The 22615-nt window shown below is 41.9% G+C and overlaps 1 protein-coding gene across 2 annotated transcripts in view; it reads right to left on the bottom strand.

Annotated features, from left to right (window-relative positions):
* The window catches only part of RGL1 (ral guanine nucleotide dissociation stimulator like 1), a 75234-nt gene that overhangs the window by 34831 nt on the left and 17788 nt on the right, over positions 1-22615 (bottom strand). The window contains exons 3-5 of one of the 2 annotated variants that reach the window (XM_038183154.2): positions 11928-11979; positions 11771-11815; positions 165-242 (exon numbers count right to left, since the gene is read on the bottom strand). In XM_038183154.2, the coding sequence (XP_038039082.1) occupies positions 165-242; positions 11771-11815; positions 11928-11929 (125 nt within the window). In that variant the 5' untranslated portion in view covers positions 11930-11979. Of the gene's footprint in view, positions 1-164; positions 243-11770; positions 11980-22615 lie in introns of both variants that reach the window. The other variant, XM_038183153.2, reaches the window with a different exon arrangement.

A 22615-nucleotide genomic window follows, 5' to 3' on the forward strand; every position in this document is an offset into this window, starting at 1 on the left:
ATATGTCTCAATATGACTCTGGATATTTGGCTTTTAAACAAGCTTATTTAAGCAAGCAAACAGTGCTGTGAATTTTCAAATGAGACAACAGCTATGTTGCCCACATCCTCCTCCAATACTGACTTTTGGCTGAGGCTCGCTGTACAGTGCAAAACCACACTTACTTCCTGACTACTGTTTTGGATCCGGAGGAATTCTGGCTCCCAACTTCTTCACAGCTTAAGGTCTCCAGGTTTCCATACCTGAAAAAATGACATAGGTGTTTAGAGGAACTTCTACTGAATAAAAACAAAGCCCAAGTAATATAGTTCTTAGACAATTATCACAAACAACTAGAAAGTGTTTCTAGCTTGAACTACAAACATGCGATATAACAGTTGGCAAAATCATGGAGCTTGTTTCATTAAGGAGCAGAAATTTCCTAAAGAGACAACCAATATCTTCAAACCTAACTTATTAATTCACATGAAGTAGCCTGCACATGGGAGGAAGCAACCGAAACAATTTGCTCAAAGCTCCAAGACCTTCTCTGTCAGTTTCCATGCCATCCTTTCCCAGAGTGACATGCCAGTGTGCAATAAGGCTGTACAAACCACTTTTTCTGACTCTGATTTCTGTTTCTCTAGTATTTGCCATTCCTTCCAACTCCAGGTGGGATTTCATGCAAGTTTTTCTAGGTGGCAATTGCCTACTTGTGCCAAAAATCTTGACACAGTTGCCATGAGGGGGAATGGTCCACAGCTCTGTGAAAATGCCACTGGAAAAGAAAAAAACAGAGGCGCAGCTCCAATAACATAAAGCAAAATCTCCTCTTCTGTACATAAGTAATGCGTGTGCCTTGTGGGCAGGATTATGCACTACATTTTCAATGGCAGTACCGATTACTTCAGATATACAGCACCATAAAGAATTTAATGACTCCTTACAGCCAGCTTTAGCGGAGGCACAACTACTCACAGTTCAGAATAAGACAAGCTGATTTTACATATCCTGTGCTTGAATAACTGTGTTAGTCAGGCACCTACAATTAATCTGAATAGTTCAGAGAACAAGTACACCTTTAACTGTGCTACAACGTTCTAGGAGCTTCAGACAAATAAAAAATAGGGGACTGTTAGTTTGTATAGGGAAGGTTCATGGCAGAACTGCAATGAATTCATCCAAGGTGTTTTGTCTTGAAGGATAGAAATAAGAGATGGTAGTTTTATGCTCTCTGAAGCATCAGTCTAAGGCTTCACATGTAAGAGCTGCAGCTCAGTACAGGAAGATTGTAAAGAACATATTTTTGCATCCCCATCCCTCACCCTCACTGATATTCTGCCCTGTCATGGCTCTCAATCTCAAAACTTCACAATACTTTAAAATAATTAGTAAAGTTTCAACAATCTTCTGACAAAGGTTTAATGCTGGAGTATTCCACTATGGCTGGGAAGCTGAGGCAGAGATCACTGGTCTGAATACACTGCTCATTCCAGCGTCCATGTCCAGCTACACTGCAGGTAGCCGTAACAGAAAAGGATTTGCTCAAGTTGTTACCATGCATGTTACCATGCAAAGCTGAGACCATGGCTGCTTGTCCCCAGTAGCTTCCTCTGACCACTGCACCGTCCCTCATGAAGTGCAAGATCCTACACCAGAGGTGAAGACTTCAGTTATCACAGCATTTTTTTGCCCAGGTAAAAAAGCATACTACACACATAAAAACTTGCAAATCTTAGGTTCTGAAGGGCATAAATTCCCAGTATAAAGAAACAATCCTGCTGATCCTACAGGACTGCAGCAACATGAGAAAAGGCTTTAAGAACTTCAAAAATAGAAAGGGTCCTTGGCCATGGAGGTACGCACAGGACAAGCCATTTCACCATTGTGATTTCACACATCTAATCCAAACATCCGAAGAAAAATACGCTTCGCCAAACTGACAATGGAGTAAGAATCCACTTCTAAACTAACTATGTTGACTAACCCCTTGATCTCCTCAGGATCATAGTGAATCCTAGCAGGAGCATTCACAGAGGAATCACTACTTAGTGGAAGAACAAATGTCAATTTTGTTCTGAATTTTTTTGGTGCATCAATGTCCTCTCTGCTTTCTTCTATGTTTCCCAAGCATTATCATACCCTATCCATGTTCTTTCTATTGAGATCAGCACTCTTGAAGAGGTAAAATTGAATAGACCCCTTCTTTCTGACTCTACTGTGCCCAAATTCACCACTAAACCATACCTGGCCTCTCCCAGGTCCCAGTCACACCTTTTTCCAATTCAAAGTGAATGCAATTCACTGCTTGAGGTACCACTGCTTTACTGCAAGGACAAAATAAATCAGAGAAGCCTTGGAACAATACTGCTAAACACCTCCGTGAAGTTCATTAATTCACTACGCTGAAGTGTGAAGTTCAGCCTATATTTATTTGATTTAACTCTATTGACTTCAATATTTGCACTTGTAGGCCTGTAGATTGCCCTGCATTTCCAAATATTTTAACACTGGGTGACCTATCTTAACAAAAAGGTACAAAAAGATGTGGGCTAAGGGGCAGGGGACATTTAGAGAACTCTGCTGACACCTTCTCAGTGATGACTGCCTAGACAGAACCGAGACTTGCTGCTGATACCACATGCATCACACACTGCGGCAGCTGCTCTTGTCCTGTTGCTCAGTGGAGAGCATTTCTCTCCCCACTACCGTCTGCTAGGTAAAATGACCAAAATAGATCTTAGCCAATACAAAAGACATTTTTCTCCCCTACTGAGCAAGGAAAGCTCCAATTCTCGAATAACAATTACATTTTTATATTCTCTTTTCAAAACTTGTCATTAGTTCTTTGAGCAAACTTTATTGAGATGACTCAGAGTATCACCATCCTAACATTGTGTCAAATATAAAGTATGTATCTGCAGAACATTAGGCATTTGCATTTAAATCCCACTAGAGATACCCATGCTGATTTTTGCAACATAAATTTATAACACTGTAAGAGAAAGCATGCAATTTTCTGTGCAAAATCTGAGAAGTATATAACACTGTCACTTTGCCAAATGCAAACCTCTGCTTATCTATGGGCAAAAGGGCTTTGCATGAACAACAGGCCATTAAATATGGCTTAGGAGGAGTTAATGATACATCTGATGCAAAGAACAGTATTTCTGCAGACTTCCACTGCTGCGTTCTCACCAGCTCCTGGACAAAGAGCTATTCACTACCCAGTCTTGTATGAATGCTTTGCATACAAAAAGAGACATGAGAAACAAAAGGATCCTGTAGCCTACAGAACTTTTCAGCCTTGCTTGGTGTTCGGGAAGTTATAGTCTCCACTCAAAAGAACTGACTAAGCAAATGAGACCAGAATGTAATGGGCAGTACTGAATATTTAAGTACTGGAAAATAAAGTAGAAAACACACCCCTGTATCTCTGCTAAGAAGAAAAGGGAACAAGAGGGAGGAAAATGCTCTTTGAGCGACTAGGAAATAAGAAGAAAAGGTGATTCTATGCAGAAGTGTCCAACAAAGCCCTAAATAATGCTTGTAAGCATCAAAGCAAGCAGCAAATAACCAGAAGCATAGATATTCAGCAAGAGTTGTAAAGTGTTTTGAATTATACATGCAGAATCATGGAAATGAGGTCACTTCTTTAGCTAGTACAAACCACCTGGTATACAGGAAAACAATAGGGGAAAGAATAAAAGCTACAACAACAGCAGTGAGTCTAATGCCATATGAAACTACTGTCCTAAAATATCTGGACCTGCTACTGAAGGACCTGTTCCCGCATGCCTCCTCACCCATGGTGGACGTGAGGAGGGAAGCAGCTCTGGATGTAGCCAGAGACCGCTGTGCTGGAGGAAGGAATGGAAAGGCGAGCTGCTCAGACCGTTCCTCCTTGGGAGAGTCGTGCAGGAGACATGGCACAGACACCCCAGGGAAAGCTGGGCACAGTGGATCAGTTCACCCTACCTGTGACCAGGGGCTGGGGGGTACAAACTGGAAAGTAACCACCCAGAGACGTCAGAGCCTGGAAAAACAAACAGCAAAAGCAGGTGCTTTGGGAGAGTTCTCTTTTTCATACTTTCTTGACTGACCATTTCTGCCCTCCTTGTGCAGAGTGGCCTAAGGACTCTCCCCAGCCTGTGCAGTGCCCTCAGTTTACACTTGCCTCCTTATTCCGTCCTAGCCAACCAGGTCCTCCTCAAGCCCATCTCCTCCATGTCCACTCTCCACCTTCACCTTCTTTATTTACCCTCTTATTAAGCCATCCTCCAGCAAAAGAAATGAACTGAAAACGTAAAACTAACTTCTTATTGCCATTGCACTGCTGGGCTTACCCAGCTCCAGCTCCCCACCGAACAAACTCGATTCCCTTCTCTGCCAACCCCTCGAGACAGGGACCGATGGCTACTTTATATGCTACTGTGCAAGCACAGTGCAGCCCTGCTTCTAAGCACCGCTGCAAAGGAACACGATTACCATGACAAAATTAAATACGCAAGGGAGGAACTTGGCTTGCATCTGCTCTCATCTGGACAGCAAAATCCCTTTGGCGTTCACCACATTTGTGAGCACTGGGTTCCACAGTCCAGCCAGTAGCAGGGGGGAGACTGAAGGCTGGGGCAAGGGCACCCGGCCGTATTCCTACACCCGGTACCTGGAGGAGCTCATCTTCTCCTGGCTCAGCCTCCCCAGTCCCTTTGTCTCTTTCCAGGAACTTCCATCCTGCATTTCCACATCCAAATGCTGACAAGATGTATTTATTTTTTTTAAAACTTTACTGCCAACTCCTACCAAAGAGACCATACCAGAATGCATAGTGTTAAGCACTTGGCAGGTTTTCAAAGCTGTCTAGTGTGTTTAGATGCCAAACCTCCATGCATACTAAAGGGATGGGGATGTCCAATTACTCCTAAATAGGTCTGAAAATACATTCAACACTTTTCAACATTCCAGCCAATGACCAAGATTTTGTTTAGTTTGACCTCTATTCTATGGTAAAAAAACCACACCTTTATAGACTGAATACAGCCAAAATAATGAAGAGAGCTCCAGTTTCTAATAAAAAGCAAAAATTTAATTTGAAGCCATCTGGAGGGGAAAAAAAAAAAAAAAAAAAAAAAAAGAACAGATTTATTCAAATTGCACATCTCTGGTTATATTAAAGAACAGAAATTACCGAAGAGCACAACCTAAAGGCCACTACCACAAGCTCTGAGAATCCAGTAAGTCCCTTCTGAGCGATACAGAGGGAACTGTATCTGTCTTAAAAACACTGCGAACTTTCTCTTAACAATTTTAAACCATATGCCTTGCTTGACATTTTCTGTGACTCCACTCACTGCACTGGATGCGTTGCCTTTAGAAACGTTTCTCTCCGCCCAGGCGGTTTGTGCATTTCTGTGATGACGAGAGCAGCACAGGATGTGAGAGCCCAAGACACTGCAAGCAGGAGCACCATGCAACTGTGTGACCCCTGCCACACACTAACTGAACCCATGTGTTTTTGGCTTTGGGAGGGCTTCCTGCTGGCCCCCTGTGTCATGTGAAGAGGACTTAAGGCAGTGGAAGCAATATGCATGTCCCTTTACCTCACCCTGCTGTGCTGGGAGGGAGATAACCGCCAGGTCCTTCACAGCCAGGCCAGCAATGAAGCCAGCAGTGCACAGCCCAGAAAGGCTCCTCCTGAGCACGAATGGCTGCAGAGCCTCACATACTTACAAGCTGACCACTGCTTACTTTAGCACAGAAAGGCCCAAGCTGGATAAAAGGTTTTGCCCAGATTTCACAAAACATCACCACAGTGCAAACCTATTTAACGAAAGCACATCATTCTGAATTATCCACTCCTCTAAGGAACTTTTTTTTTTCTGTCCTAATACTTAAGTTTCTCTAAAATATAGCATGGTTTCTTATTCACCTCTATCACTCAGACAAGAGAATTTCAGCTCTATGGGACAGAATAATGTTTCATGCCCCAAATTCAGTTAACGCTTGCACTGCTTGGACAGGACACTCTGCAGACTGCGTCAAAAGGTTAACGAGTATTTTTCCCCACACTTAGGGTATAAAACATCCAGCCTTCCCAGGACACCTGTCCAAGAGCCCCAGGACTCTGTTTAATCAGAATTTGTGCAGACACCCCTGCAGCACTCGCAGCAAGGGGTTCATCTGCAGCACATCCAAAGAGAGCTGACTGCGCTGAGAGCTACCCAGCTTCCACAGCGATTTCTGGGCAAGTCTGTCAATGCAAATATTCCTATGGACGGTACACCCTCAGCTGGAAGATGCAGGTGCTGCTCCCTCCCACGCTGTGGCACAGAGCTGCTCCCCTGTAGAAAGCTGGCTGGGCCTTTTTGGAGTTGGCCACATTGCTGTTCTTCCTAATGCCAACAAAAAACAAGGGCTCAGCACTGCCATCCACAGTTGTTCCCTTACACCACAAGCCTGCTCTACCACCAGGAATAAGAAATGGGGCTCAAACTCTCCACATGAAGCTCGAATTGACAACTAATGCCAAAAATATTACTTGCTTTTGCTGAGAGCCTTTGTTATCCCTTTTGACTTCACTGGAAAAGAAAATACAAATATTTATAGAACAAAGATTATGCACTGACACCCAACTTTGTCTCTGTACTGTTGTTAAGAGTATTACTAACAAGAAAGTTGCAAAAATGTAAACCCTTTGATATTTATTCTACACTAATATAGAGATGAAAACTGAGCTGGTTAAATTCAGTGACTATCCATTTCTCTTTTTATTTTTCCTTTTAACATCTGTTTTTCTTCACAGGTTCATATTCCACAGCTGCATATAAATCATTCTAACTTTCATAGTTTAAATTGCATCTATCTTTTGTCCCAGCCCATAAAAGTCTGGATTATCCATGATATTTGAAAAACCAAGGGAAACATCCATGGACTCTTAGACATTATACCCCTGAGATTTGTGAGAGGGGAAGGAAGTGGTGACCTCCTAGGATTTCCTGAGAATTCTTTCATTTATTACAAAAAGCTGGGGATAACATTGACAAGGTCAAGCAGGCTACGTGCCCTTCCTCTGATGGCTACATTATGATTTGCTCTGAGAGGTATATAAGCCAGAGAGAGATCAGAATTGGGCTCAGAAAAGTAAGTTCTGTGGATAATTTTTTCCCTGTTTTCTTTCCCTCTTATGACATTTTCACCTCTTTAAAGCCACATTGGAAGAGGAGGGCAGACACCTATCCTCCTGACTTGCTGCTGCTCTAAACAACCTGACTGCCCAAACAACATGAACTTACCCTATTCTCCCTTCATACCCTCAAAGCCAACCCCACAGGGTTGTTCTTCTCTTAAAGCAGAGCTGCTGCCACAGCAGTGCGTTACCAAAAGCTCTAAAGGGACAGGAGCTCAATCTCTTCAAATCCAGAAGATCGTGAGGACACAGAAGTGCATAGCATCGAGTCAGGATCTTTCCTTTCAATCAACAGCCAAGAAGGCTATGAATAGTGAAGCCTTGTATTTAGAAGCAGTCTATTTTCCTATTTCTCTGCTTGAACACCCAAATTACATCCAATACGGAATAGCCATGCACAGATTTCAAAGCTAAGAATTCTGTCGAAGAAGTTAGTCCTGTCTGCTCAACTTCTTTCCTAACCAATGCTGGTTTTCTTGCTCCTCTGATGCCTGCCTGAGAACATGAAAGAAAGGCTCTTAAGTTAGACATGCCACTTCTTTTGTGCTGCAATCTAACTGTAACGTTACAGATGTAATGCCCAGATATGAAAATATTAAGAACTTAATTGCAGAGTTAACTGAGCTAAATTGCACCAACTACACAATTTACAACTACCTTCACTACATTTCACAGGAGCCCAAAGAGTTTAGGTGTCTCATGACCAGTGATTCTCAGAGAATGAGTAAGTACTTTCTTCAGGCTGCTTTTAAAACCCTATCATTAATGACTACATTTAAAAACAAAAACAAAAAAACTACATAGAAGTAGAAACTAAAGCACATGATGCATGAACTTCATAACAATCTTGACTTCTTTTCTTGCTCAAATTCCTGATATTTGAGTATCTGATTTTATGGCTTTGGTGTTTTACTAATTTAGTACATTCCTATTCTTAGTTTGCTACGATCCTTTTCTCTAGGGGAAAAAATAGAAAGAAAACAGAGCCATTTATCTAGAGGACTTACTAATGTCAGTACAAAAGCAGGATTCCCAAAAGACTTTTTCATCATCCTTACAGCAGTGCAGCCTAGCAGATTTTAAACATTTCAATAGCTAGTGATGAAATACCACAAAACAACCAAAAGCATAACAAGACTAACTGACTGTAGGATGGACTGTTGTTTCAGTGCCCCCCCCCCTTTGTCCCCAATCCCAAATTTAAAATTCTTTAATCCTCAATTACAGAGAGATTATTTAATTATTTCAATATTCTTTGAAGGGCTGAATCAACAGTTCTGGAGAGTGATGCTTCCTATTAAACATCAAAGGCAGAGAATCTCGAGGAGAGGCACCACAGCCGATAGCCACTTCCCGTGCCTTGGAATCACAAAATTGTTAAGGTTGGAAAAGACCTCCAAGACCATCTGGTCCAGTCATCCTCCTACCACTATCACCCACCCTTCCTTAAACACCCCCAGGGATGGTGACTCCACCACCTCCCTGGGCAAACCGTCCAAGAGCCTGACTGCTCTTTCTGAGAAGAAACGTCTCCTCATTGCCAACCTGAACCTCCCCTGGCACAACTTGAGGCCATTCCCTCTAGTCCGATCACTAGATAACTGCGAGAAGAGGCTGATCCCCAGCTCCCCACAGCTTCCTTTCAGGTACTTGTTGAGAGCAATGAGGTCTCCCCTGAGCCTCCTCTTCCCTGGACTAAACAATCCCAGTTCCCTCAGCCGCTCCTCACAGGACTTGTGCTCCAGGTCCTCCTCTGGACACGTTCCAGGGCCTTGATGTCCTTGTAGTGAGGGGCCCAAAGCTGAACACAGCACTCCAGGTGCGGCCTCACCAGAGCTGAGCAGAAGGGGACGATCACCTCCCTGCTCCTGCTGGCCGCACTATTCCCAATACAAGCCAGGTACCTCTGCAGGGCCTTCCTACCCTCTGCCAGATTGATACTTCCCACAACTTGGTGTCGTCTGCAAATTTACTGAGGGTGCACTCAATTCCCTCATCCAAGTCATCAATAAGGATATTACAGAGGATGGACACAACAACGACCCCTAAGCCCAGCCCTGCAGCAGCTTGGCCTTTGGCAGAGCCACCCAGAATGCCCACCAACCCCAGCAGGGTCAGGCCTCCAGCAGAGAAACAACACTCACGCACGAAACTACCACCTGTCCCGTAAGAGAGCTACCCACACCAAGTCCTCTGCAAAGCAGCACACTGAGCAGGGCCAGCACCCGTGAGACCCCTTTCCTAGTCGTGTGCAAGGGCTCCGCAGACCAAGAACGTTTCCCTGAATCCATCACTTCGGTGGTCATCCAGCTTAACTGACTTGATGAAAGATTCCGAATTTGCTTGTCTGATACTTGGGGCCTTTTATAATTTATGCCAAGTAAATAAGAACCGTACTTGTACTGCTCTCTGTGTAACAGGCTGCTGCCTCCAGAACAGAGTGAAAAATATCCAGAATAACCAAGCTCAAACTCCAAAACTGTCATGTGGGGTACAACCCTTCTTACATCTTTGCCTCAGTATGCTCCTAAACATCTGCCTGACAGTCTACTCCTCTCCCTCTTTGTCTCTATAATCTTTCGACAGCAGAGGGGCTTCAGGGCAGGGCTGTTGCAAACACTTTTAGGTGTGTTTGTAGAGTGATTTGGAAAATGAAGTCACAGTCTCAGGTGGGATATTTATTTGCCTTACCAAAATACCTCACAGAGAAGTAAGAAAATCACTAAAAAAAAACCACACCTCTATTGAACTGGATGGCAAACACATACAAAGATGCTTTCTGAGCACTTGAACATGATATATGAACACACTTCTAAGACAAAATAAGTTACTTGAGTTTTACACAAGAGACTTTAATTGAAAAGATAAGTGTTCATCTTCGGGTTTAAAGCCACCTTTGCTGACTAATTCACAGTATATAAGCTGCTTGCAAATTCTCATTGATTACAGAAAGAAAATTTCCCCAGATGCGTATCAATCAATATGTAAGAACCCCAAAAGAGCTGTATGACAATCCACCAACACAGAGAAAAAAAAGCATCGTTAGGGGAATGGTATTTAAAATAGCCATTTTGGGCAATGCATAATTGCAAAGGCTATTATTTTATTTATTCAAAATTTTAAAAAGTATCTTCTGTCAAAAACATATCTTTAAAAAATAATTCACTTAAATTATATAGGAAATATTACTGGTTGAAAGTGACAACGTAGATGCATACAGCTATTGGTTTCTCTGACAAATCTGAGACTCCTTGGTAATTAACATTTTTATGGAGTAAGATTCTCATGACACATTGTCATTCAGCTGTCCAGCTCTGCTTTAATGTTACTGGAATTGCACAACCTCAGTGCCTTTCACACGCTATTCTTCAAAAGATGCATATATCCAAAACATAAAATCCAAAACTGAGGGCATAGAAAGAATTACACATTCAAAAGAAGGAATCCCTCAGCATCTCTTTATTTCTGCATATATTCATAATCAATTTTTGTTGCTTTTTATGTTCTACAACAGAATTTATATGGACTGAGAAGTAAAGCTGACTGTAGTGAATCTAACTGTACAGTTAGCCTTCCATGGATGGCTTCTCTTTCCTCATCTGACTTCTCACCTGGCTGTGAAGTTGCTGCATTTGAGCAAACACAGTTATTATTACAATCGCAGCAGGCCTGGCAGTTAGGCACTTCAATAACATTATTAATTGAGCTATATAACATTCCCACAAAACAAGCGGTATTATGCTCCTTTTCAGACATAAAGGAAAAGCACAACTTATCCATGCTTTGTTCCTTATCTGCCTAGTGGGAGAGAGAAAATTAAAACCTAGGAGCTCTAATGCCAGTCCTCCAACTGCTATATGTCAAAATAATTGTTTCTGTACATCATTCAGTTTTGAAAATGAAATAAATATGATACTTCCAAAAAATAAAAATAAAAAAAATCACCTCTGACCTAGCCACATCTCAATTACAATTTCAGGTGAGAAGAATAATATTAAATATTCTAAGCTTTTATACACATGTAGCAGACACGATTTAACAGCCTTGTCTAATAGCTATCGAGGCATCAAGGAGTTCCTTTTTGGAACAAGGAGTTCCAAAACATTATGACTGCATGTTCATCTAAAGTAGCAGAAGTGAATGGTGCATTCTTCCCTACGTTTGTACAATCCCTGTTTCAAATCAGTTGCCCTCAAAAAAATGAGAGTTATTTATGAAAACGCTAGTGCTCAACAAAACATAGCAATCTACGCTAGGTATGACTTTGCAGCCCACTTTTTTTTTTTTTTTTTGGGGGGTGGGGGGTGGTAAATCTAGGTTAATTTTCTGGTGCTGGTCCCAGTTTGGTTCCCTAGCAGCCAGACATGGCACATTTTCCTGACATGGGAATAATTTTCCTACCAGGCTTTGATAAGAATTAGAATATAAGCAGCATACATTTACACATTTTATATCTACAGTGGAATTCTGAATCTTGCAGTATTCTTGACATCTGTGCATTGGGTTATTCAGTTCATGTCCAATGAAAATAATGGAAGAAATTTCTGACAATGCCTCCCTGTCACATAAATGACAGCTCAGATTCCACCATCCACTGGCTCTTACCTGTCAAGGAGAAGCTCTAGTACTTCCTTAGTAGAAGCAAAGCCCCTGTATGTTGAGAGAAAGATACTGATGTAGGTAAAATCATTATCCCCAAAAGCTGTCAGAAGGTTCTCCACAAGTTTCTCCAAAGTTCCAGCTTTTATTGTCCTGATCTTACATGTTTCATACTGGCTGACAGTATGTCCTGGAGGTAACTGGTCCCCTTCAACCTACAAAGTTAAAGCGAAGACAAAACACAAAAATCAGACAGAAGCCAAATCCCTCAAATAGTCATCACACTAAAACAGACTGAGTTTCATCTTTTCACAGGAACAGTTATTTGGTAGCCCATCTTAGTTACTATTTTTTGTAGATTTAGTTACTGTATTTTGTAGATTTGGCTCACCAAACACTGTATCAAATAACAGAGGTTATTTAGTAAGTTGATTTCTCTGACATGTTCCACAGCATATTTAATATTTTGACAGGTATCAAGTTATCTTGTGATCCCACCATATATATTATGTAAAAGAAAGTTCATTATCCCACAAAGAGATTAATATTGCTAGAGGAAACAATAGTGGTGATTCACAGTCTCACTTAACTTCTGAATAAGCACTAAAACTGACCACAGTTAAACCAGCGTCAGAACTTGTGATTCCATTGCTGCAAATACCATATAGGCTTATACAAAACCTAAGGTCACGAGCACATTCAGACACAAAGCCTTTCACGACAGCAAAGAAAGTATCAAAGACATCTTGCAAACATGCCATTATAACACTTCAGTTATCTCCTACAGTTCTTGTTTGTCACAGTACTTGTCAACTAATCACATGTTTGGGCTTTTTGGTTTGGTTGCTTGTTGCAGGGGGTGGGTGGATTTTTTATTTATTTATTTATTTTAAGTCAGCATTTACTTTTACTGCTTACAGCCTGCTTCATGTGTGAAAGAACAAGAAACACACCCTTAAAATTCCTACTTAGAGAACAATTCAAAAAATTATGTTTGTGACTAGTTTAAATACTTATCTGTGATGAAAAGTCTTAAAAGCAGGATTATAAATTATACAAGCAAACAAAACAAACAAACAAAAAACCAAGAGCAATCTAATGTGAAATTTCTCTTTACTGGTTGAATAGACTACCTGTGGGAAGGAATGTGCAACAAGACCACTGATCTGTAAGGCCTGAGCCTTACAGAGGCAGCATCAGGAACAGTACAGCTTCCCTTCTACTTCTGTTATTTAACAGGAACCAAACTGTCCTCAGCTTGAGAGCATGCTGTGACGCACCTGCTCTGCTACCTTGATCGCAATTACATGCATAATGACTGCTTAATCACTGTAATCACACAGCACCAACACTGGAACAAAAAAAGCTGTTTCTCTTGAGAGAAAGATGGCCTCATCCTACCTGAGGGTTTACAATCACAAACAAAAAGAAAAACCCTGTCAAAGATCCCCAGACATCACCATGATTTTTGTATATGAACTTGTTCACATTCACTGAGCTCAGAAAACATTGTGTTCAAAGCAAATACGTATGTATCTAGGATTAACAGGAGTATAAAAAAGGAAAAATCATATAATCATGAAATATTTTAAGATTGTGAAAACCTATTCTTAAATCTGTTTAGGTTAGTTTTATTATGTCAGTTGAAAAATACTACAACACAACCTTTTACTTGGCAAGAACAGACAAGAGCCAAGCTTAGTCTTTGTGTCATCAGTTCTCCTTCAGTCTCAGAACAAAAACCAAGGAGTTCAACCCACTTTCAGCATAGCATGATTGCTCTGCAGATTTCCTTCTCATACTTGCTGTGAGTGCATGCTTTCAGCTAGGACTGCTGTGATGATACTTTTCTGAACCACAGCCTTCCTTACCTAGGTAACAGCTCCTTCTGCATCCTGACATGGCATATCACCATGCCAGATTTCCCAGAGAAGTTTTACAGTAACATTTTACAATTTAACAGCTCTTCTGGGTTCTGAATATTGAGTCCGTGTTCAAATGGGAGCAGACTGATCAATGCTGAATATTCCCCCAAGTAACAATTTAAGCCATATTTTGGGTTTCCATGTGACTCCTTGACAACACGTCTCAAATTCACCCTGAAGAATTGCCTCCCAGACTAACTATGAGGTCCAGGCACAAGGCCATTTTGACCAGAGATTGTGCTTCAGAAATTATCTAATAAGGGATGAGTTAGAAGTGAGGCTAACTGTTAGAACAACACCTTGGTACTAGACTAAAGACTTGAGGATACCACATTAATGACGTACAGGTGCTAAAGACTCTGGATTGGCATACTGGCAAAACAAAAGGGAGTAATTAGGTATGGATAGCCTGTCTATTTCACATTAATAGCACTAACTTCCATTGTTTTTCAATTGTTTATCATAGATAACCCTTCTTCTCTTTGGCAATAGACATCCTTAATGAGGCTAAAGCTCTGCTGCTCCTGCACTAGGACATCTCATTGCCCAGCTTAGAAGGTCCAGCAACTTCTTGGTATAACATGAAAACACAACCTACTAAAACAGAGTAGAAAATGGAATCAAAAATGGGAATAAGAGCTTCAGCATCTCGAAACACTACGGAAAATTATTTATTTCTAGCAGTACCCCACAATTTCCCAGACCTTCTAGCAAGGAATGGTTCCAGGCACTAGGTTTTAGTAAAGAGTGCCTGTGTGTGTGTAGGAAGCAGTGGACAATACAGGAGCATCTTGTAGGACCAAGCCAGCAGGACCTCTCAGCAGAGCATAAAGGCCATTGGTTCAGCTGGCAAGCTGAGGTCCCAGGAAAGGCAACCGTATCCCAGCAGTAAGGCGGCACCACTTCACAGAGGGTCTGTGCCACCAAACAAAGCTGTGCCAGGGCCCCTCGTCTGCCCACCTGCTGCCATGCTTTTGAGCTGGTTTTCATGCAGCCACGCAATGAACTGGGCTACAAAAGCGTTCCAGCTAAAGCCGAGCCCTTCATGGCACTTGGTGGGGTCAACTGTAACCCAGCCCAGTTGCCCAAGCTTTTTCACCCATGGCCGCAGGATCACATAGGCCAGCAGAGTGACAAGGAGCTTGGGTTCAAGGAGTAAGACAATTCCTGGAAGCACTGCAGGTTTACCTCTGTAACAACGGACTGCGAAATCACAGACTGTAACAGTCTCGCGTCATGAACTGATTCCTGCGTTTTATAACTAGACAGGGCAATGCACAGGCCTGCTGCACCAAAACCCACAGCCACGTCAACGCAGCCCCACAGGGAACGATCGAAGCTACACCAGAGTAACTTGCAAAATTCTGTTCCACAGGTCCTGTGGCTGTTTTAAAGGTATAACACCTTACATATCTCATTTAAAGGTGTGTATATTATTATATCTAACCCCACCGTTACAGAAACACCTCAGAGGATATATTGTTACTATCACTATACACTTCCATGCAAATTTCCACTAAGCAAAAATTGCTTAGAAAAAAATATATTGCTGACATTTCATTTTATGATTAAAGCATACTTTTGAAAGTAACTAGTTACACAACATAACCTCTTTCAAACAAAGAAGAAAGTCTGCACCACAGCACTTAGGCATTAGTCTTTCACCCAGCAGATTTCCCCACTCCATGACAGGCTGAACCAAGGCAGTCTTCTCCTCCCCTCTCATTCACTGATGCGAATGTGTTCCAAGCAAGGACATAATCTGCTTCCAAGATTGATACATGCTCCTTTAAATTCTCCTTTAATTGCAACACTGCAACTTTCCCAAGACATCATGTTAGGAGAAGCTTGTTATTTCTTTTACATACATACATATATACACACACACACACACACACAAAACAACAAAACACCCTCCAAATCCTAAAAATCTAAAACTAAGTTTGTCAGCAAGACACGAAACTGCTAGAAATCATTTTCAGACGCTTTTAGGGATTGTTTGTATTTGTATTACTTTAGTAAGCTTGCCTGTAAGTTTAAAAGGAAAAAGGACTTGGCAGACTTTCAGAATAAGACATTGTGGGCTGAGCTAGCATGCTAACAGGAAACTGCTCAGTCTGGATTTAATCAAGAGGCCATCTCTTCACTGACATAAGCAGGCTACCCGAAGGCAAGAGTTTTTGTGTTTGCTTTTGCACTAACCGCCTGCTCAGAGGCATACTGTAACTATTGCTATTAGAAGATTTTCCTAAAGCCCTTTGCAAGTTTTGACAGTGGCAAACAGTGATCACTGTGATGTGGTACCACTTGAAGCCACCAGAAGGTTTGCTCTGTTTCCCTCTCCTTCCTTTTGTCTCCATCAACAACGCATCCAGCAGCCTAACACAGGTCCTAGACCCCAACATCTCACAGATTCAGCAAGTTTTCTTGGCTGAAAATCAACAAACAAATATAAAATGCCACATACATATTTAAATAGTCTCACTTTGACTTTTCAGGCAAAGAATTACAGCCTCAATAATCTGCAAGAGTAGCTGATGAGCAGATAACTTCCCACCACATAGAGGACATCTTTCAAGAGCAAGCACAGAGAGGTTGAACTAAGGTATGTCCTTTCACCTCCTTATTCTTCAGACTGTGCAGGTACTGACCTAGCACCACTGCAACACCTCCACTGACCCTCTGCAACACTGTGCCTTCAGAGGGCTTTGAAGCTCTCTGCTAAGGGCACTGTCCTACAGCTGTAGGGCAGGAAACATTACGCGTGCTTACAGTTCCTGCTCAAACAGGAGAGCTCAGCGCAAACTGAAAGCCACTTCAGGCTAAAAAGGTCCTCCAAAGGCAGCTGCAGATGCCTGCTGCCGAAGGAGCTGCCTCTTGGTTCCAAGCTGGCCACAGTTCCAGCCCTGCCCTTGCCCCTTCAGGCTGGCTCCTGAACCCACCCTCAGTCCTACTCACCAAGGCTTTGTGAAGGTGCAGGGCAGCTGCACACATTGTTGCAGGATGAGGAAGAGATGCACAGCATCTTAACAGCCAACAGATGTGGTCTCTCTGTCACAGGCCCCAATACAGGGCTTGAGTAAGCAGGTCGGAGGTTGTGACATCCTGTAATCAACACGGCTAACAACCAGGTGTGTACAAACAAGGGCCCTTCCTGAACACAGTGACACACTGGGAGCAGCCTTTCCAACTGCCTCACTTTCCTGTCAGGCCTCCTTTGCAAGGACTGACTGTGATACACCAATTCCTTGCCATTTTGTCTACTGAGGGCAGAAGAATAAAGCAACACCTCCCCATGCCCCAAAGTCACCAGGTATTTCATTCAGCTTAACAGACAAAATGCAGCCCTTGGTGCCGCAGTCTCGTGTGTCAGAGGTACAGATGCTGTTAATCTCCAGTGGAATTATAAATTAAATTCCTCCAACTCCTCAATTAATAAAATTTCCTGTCAATAGGAACAACAAGGTAAAGAACAGTTAAAAATCTGAACAGTGCAAAAATAAGCTGCAGCCCAAATAGACAGACTGCTAGTTATGATTTCAGAAGTGTCATTGGAAACAACCTCTTTTACCCCAAACCCACAATCTGCAGGTTTTTTCAACTCAAATGTTGTCTGCTACGATTCTGAAAGTGAGAATCATGGAATGAAACCAATGTAATCCCTTTTCATTAAGCAGACTAAAAAAAAATACTGAAGAAAACAAATGGCATGAACAGTAAGTACATCAGATACCAAATACTAGAGGTTTAGTCATTTAAAACATTACCACTTTACTAAAGACTTGTTTTATTTAAAAATTCTGCAAAAAATTCTGCAAAAATGATTTTCAAGAGCACTTAACTACCTACTGCCTCCTAAATTCCATTTTTATTGATTTTGACAGTTAGATTTTTAAATGCCTTTGACTTCGTATGAAGCATACAGCTTTTCCAGATGGGTAGTTTTCCATCCTAGTTAGTATTATTAACTTACTGGACAGACACCCTACACTGGACAAATAACTGCAGTTATTTGTATGTTAGGCAAAAATAAGTCTCTAATCTAAAGAATGACTGTTCCATTTCAGTGTTTGCCTAAATATAAATCTTCTGAAACCTTCTGAAAGGAGGAATAAAATGCTTTTTGTAATTTGAACATTAATTTTTTTGATAATGCTTCTTACACACAGCCTAAGCCTACAATATCCATACTCATCCTTAATTTATTTATTTATTTTTAAATCATGGAATGATTAAGCTTCAGAAGTTCCAGAACTACAATCATCCATACCACCAGTCTGACAGCAGAAAATACTGAGGCATCCTTCATTTAACAGGCAATCACACATTACTTAGCTAAAACAGAGTTGTTTGAAGAACAACCATATTCCTTGGCCAAAAAGTCCCACAGAACTTAAGCAGCAATAAGGCTTCAAGATGCTATGCAGAACTTCTGTTCACTTTGGCCAAGTATTTTCATAAAAGACAACTTCAAAGATATTAACAACTTATTTGAATTTATTTGGTGCTAATGAACTTTAATGGAAGCTGCTCCCCTGAAAAGGAAGGAAGCCAGACTCTCCCATGTGTGCATTGAGATAAAATCCACAGCAGCTGACAATCATGCTGAACTGACTCAAACCTGCGCACATTATGCTTACTGCCCCTGTCCAGACCACATGATCATTAAAAAAAAACTATGAAAAATGGTATTTTTGCACTAACAATACCATGTAGCAGTGTGCATTACAAAGATCAGTGACTGGACTAAGGTTATCAAATGAGGCCCGAGGCTTCACGCACTGTCAGGATAGGCCCCTGGGTGTAACATCTGTGCTTCCTCCTGCAACCAGTTCTGTGGGTTGGGCAGTACGTAGGAGCCTTGCATCCCACCACTGTCCTCTTTGCCCTTGGCCTCTGCACTGCAGAACCATCAGCCTGGAAAATAGCTCACATGAGATAAGACTCTGAATTTGAAGCTGAATTTCCACTCTAGGATACCACGGCTGGGAATGCAGGAGTGGGGAGGCCAGAGGTAGGATCTCCTGCAGCCTGCAGGCTCCAGGCAGCACGGTGCTTTCCTTTGCAAGAGTGGCTGCTTTTACCATGCCGCACAGTTGGAAATAAAATGAATGCAGAGCTCCCTCCCTTTGCTAACTCCCATTTCCTCATTCTAGATGCCACTGAAAATCAGAATTGTGTGTGTTGACTGCACCAAACTCAGAAGCCAAAATAACTTCGAGCTCTTTCCGATGATCTGACAGCTAGGGGTATTCCTGGATTTCCAAAGCTCCACCCTTTTCCCTTCCTTTCTTACCACATAAATAACCTTTCTTGGCAGCAATCCCAAGTTTCCAGGACCAATTAATTCCATGATCATTGTTCAAAAGGCATTCTCATTTTCTCATATCCTTAAAGCTCAGAGTCTGGCACGTATCTGTCTGAAGATCTGGCAAACAGTAACAAAAGCTGTGGGTCATATTCAGAGGTTAAAAAAAAAAAAAAAGCCTTACACAAATGCTGTTGCTCAGTTAGAACCCTTTCACTCAAGCACCTTGCGGCTACTTAAAGCCACTCAGGGGAAAATAATAAATGACGTGCATACCAAGGCACTGAGCAGTGCTTCTCACACCTTCTGAAGTTATGCAAATTTAGACTCATTTGGTTATCAAGAATGACGCAGAACTAGCTCTAAATAAATCAAAGCAAAAGTACAGAAACCTAATTTACGTATCACCTCTTGCTGCATGCATATAAAGGAATTTAAGCGAGCCCATAAAGCAGTTGAATCTTCAAAGAGATCTATATTAAAATGGTATTGTCCAACAACAGCATAAAAAAAATCTCTGCCAAGGGAAGATAAGAATTCCTCCTCTCGATTTGGTCCACTTCTTAGAGGTGCTTACACAAAGGAATGTGGCTTCATTATTCAGTGAGAATCAAGTCCTCTGACAGGTTCACTACATAGCACACATGCTTTTTAAAGAGTTTAAAAATTGGCCCAATAGCGTAGAATCCCAGTCCTCATCTCCAGCTATCTTGTATGCTTTACACACTCACCTTCTCACTGCTTCCTACACTCACAAAACTCCTTCTCATTCTGGCTCTCAGCCACCTTGCCAAGCCTTTTAACAAAATCAAGACAAGCCCTCCCACCCTCGTATCTGTCTTCATTGAGTTAAATGAACCTGACATATCAGACTAGTTCAACTCTTTATTTTTATTTATTTTTCCTTCTTTTGACACATTTCACAGACCTGCAGTTCGCCACAGTCAGGTTCTCTCAAAATATGTTAGAATGCACAAGTATTCCTTGTGATGGTTTTGATTGGACATAGAAGTTGAGCAAGTTCCTACTTTAAAATAGGAAACCAAGAAAAAGAAACCAGTAAGTCAGGTAAGCACTCTTAGTCACATGCATTTCATACTGTTTGAGATGTAGCTGTCATCAAGTGACATTTGCTAGAAATATTTTTCTAACCCAACAAACAAATCTGTCCCATATTATGAGGAGCATTTCTTCTATAAAACCTGGCATCCTCCTCTCCTCAGTGCATAGGAACACCAAAATGTCCAGTCACCGAACTGAGCAATAAATACTAGAAATAATGGATGGCTAAGTGAATAGGGCACCAGAACAAAGGCGAGGAAATAGGATTTATTCCTCATTTTGGCAGTAAACTTGGGCCATTTTGTAAAATATTTTTACTTCTGTAGATGAAGGAAATGCTACATAGTGTATCCACAAAGGAAAAACTCTGCACAGTCTTTGGACTTGTGTAAAACTGTCAGAACTAATAAAAGTTTTCACAGGCATGGGTTATAGGGAGTCCATGAGAGAGGGAAACAGGCAGCTGGGGCAGTTCCCCTGTGCCCCAGGAGCAGTAAGTATTTTTTCTGCTAACATCCTGTCTTCATCCTCTTCCTCCCCTTCCCTCTCCACACACACTGCTCCCAACCTGTCCTGGAAGTCTATAGGTGCAAAGCCTGCTTACAGATGCCAGGCTGAGTTGCTTACCAGTGTGCATAAAAGAGAAAGGAAGGGATGTTGAGCAGGGAAAAAAAAAGTACAAGAGGTGGCAGCCAACTCAGATACTTCACCTGGCTCTGACTCGGAAATGGCTACCAGTAATCCTGACTACAGATTGCAGTGCCAGGGACACCGTGCCTTCCACCTCAGGGGTGCTGGTACCTGCCAGACACTGCAGTGCTTCCAGCCACAGATGGGCACATCAACACTGATCTGCTCTGGGACGTACTTTGAAGCCCGCGGGTGGCACACTCTGTGGAGCTAAGCAGTATCAGTTCTATGCAGAGGCCACACAACCGGTGTAGAAGACCACCAATCCCACCTCATGCTGTTGCAGTGAGTAGATGGCAGAAGCTAGGAACAACAACTGGAAATGTGACGGACCATACGCTCAGCTCAACTCAACTCAATTCCAGCTCACTTCTTCGTAAGGTTTCCTTGAGAGCAAACTGACTCCTACTGTAAGGAAAACTACTCCCCAGTAGCTCCTCAGCCGTTTTCCTGGCTTTGGAGGAATCTCCTGCCAGTGCCATTCAATGCCGTCGGTCTGGATCTTAATGTAGGGCTGAGACACCCAAGTGCTCAATCAAAGAGACCTTTGTAAGGCTATAACTCTTGCACTGTTACAGAGGGATTGCAGAATACCATCCCAAGCCGGCAACTAAGGGCACAGCAAGCAGACCAGTACAAACCCAGGTATGGACAAACACTTTGAAAAAAGAACACTGTAAAAAAAATTGCAATGCTTCTATCAAACTACATGACACACCGATACACATTATAAGCTGTCAGGTCAGACACATGTTGCGGTGTGTGGCAAGGACAGTCATTTCTTAGTGGGTAAATCTCCTACAGAGGAGCTAAATAAACTCTGAAATGTCGTTTCAAAGCTCATCTAGTCCAACTGCAAAAGTGTTGCATAAATGGCTACGAACCACTATTTCAACTTCCCCACTCTAAGAGCATTTCTAACAACCATGCACAGATAATAACCCACCTTTAATTTAACAAGTCTAGCAGCTTAGGCTGAATTTCCGAGCTAAAAGCTTAAGTCTCTTGTGGTTCTTCCAGGACTTCTTTCGTATGCAAATATTAAGAATTTCGTATGTGGCAGGCTGCATAAACTAGAAGTCAGGTCGCATTATTCAGTGACATGCCACAACAACATGGCCTCTACACAAAATATTTTCTGCTAGTTCAAACTAATCTAGATTTAAAAGGCCTACACCATTGGATCTTTTTCCCCATACCACCCACACCAACACCCTTCCTTTTATATATATAAATAAAAGGTACTGCTGCTAACATCATCTTCCAAGCCCGTAACTAGCTGATAGCCTGCCTCAAGATTGAGAACTTTGTGTGCCCTTCCAGTCTGTGCACATAACTCTGTCTCCACAAACTTGGCTCCTGGTCTTGTCCAGCTCAGTGCCTGTGCTCTACTGTGTAAGTGCACTGTCAAAGCCGTGTCCCCTCCCAGGTCCCCACTTTCCTATTTTAATGTTTTATGACCCCTGACTACTTTGGCACAAGGCTAGGCAGCACAGTATTATTTCCAGTACAACTGCATTTTGACGCCACTTAATGTTGCTACAGTCAGCCCAAGTACATCACCACCAACATCAACTGAAAATTCTCAATTATCCCCTTATTTATACACTGCCTGGATGTTAAAGATGACAACAACTTTAAATTTACCCTAAGAAAATCTATTATACAAATTCTGTTTGTGAAATACTTGTCAGTGAAGTAATTTGCCGCAATTCTTTCATGCTGTGATTTTTTTTTAATAAACACCAAATATAGCAAAGGGAAGGAATGTTTCACATTGCTGCTTACACAGTCAGACATTTAATATGGCAAAAGTCACGTCATTTGATGAAAACTACAGGTCAACATGAAAAAAACTGAATTTTG

The sequence above is a fragment of the Anas platyrhynchos genome, chromosome 8 (genome assembly GCF_047663525.1).
Source record: "Anas platyrhynchos isolate ZD024472 breed Pekin duck chromosome 8, IASCAAS_PekinDuck_T2T, whole genome shotgun sequence".
Classification (NCBI taxonomy): Eukaryota; Metazoa; Chordata; class Aves; order Anseriformes; family Anatidae; genus Anas; species Anas platyrhynchos.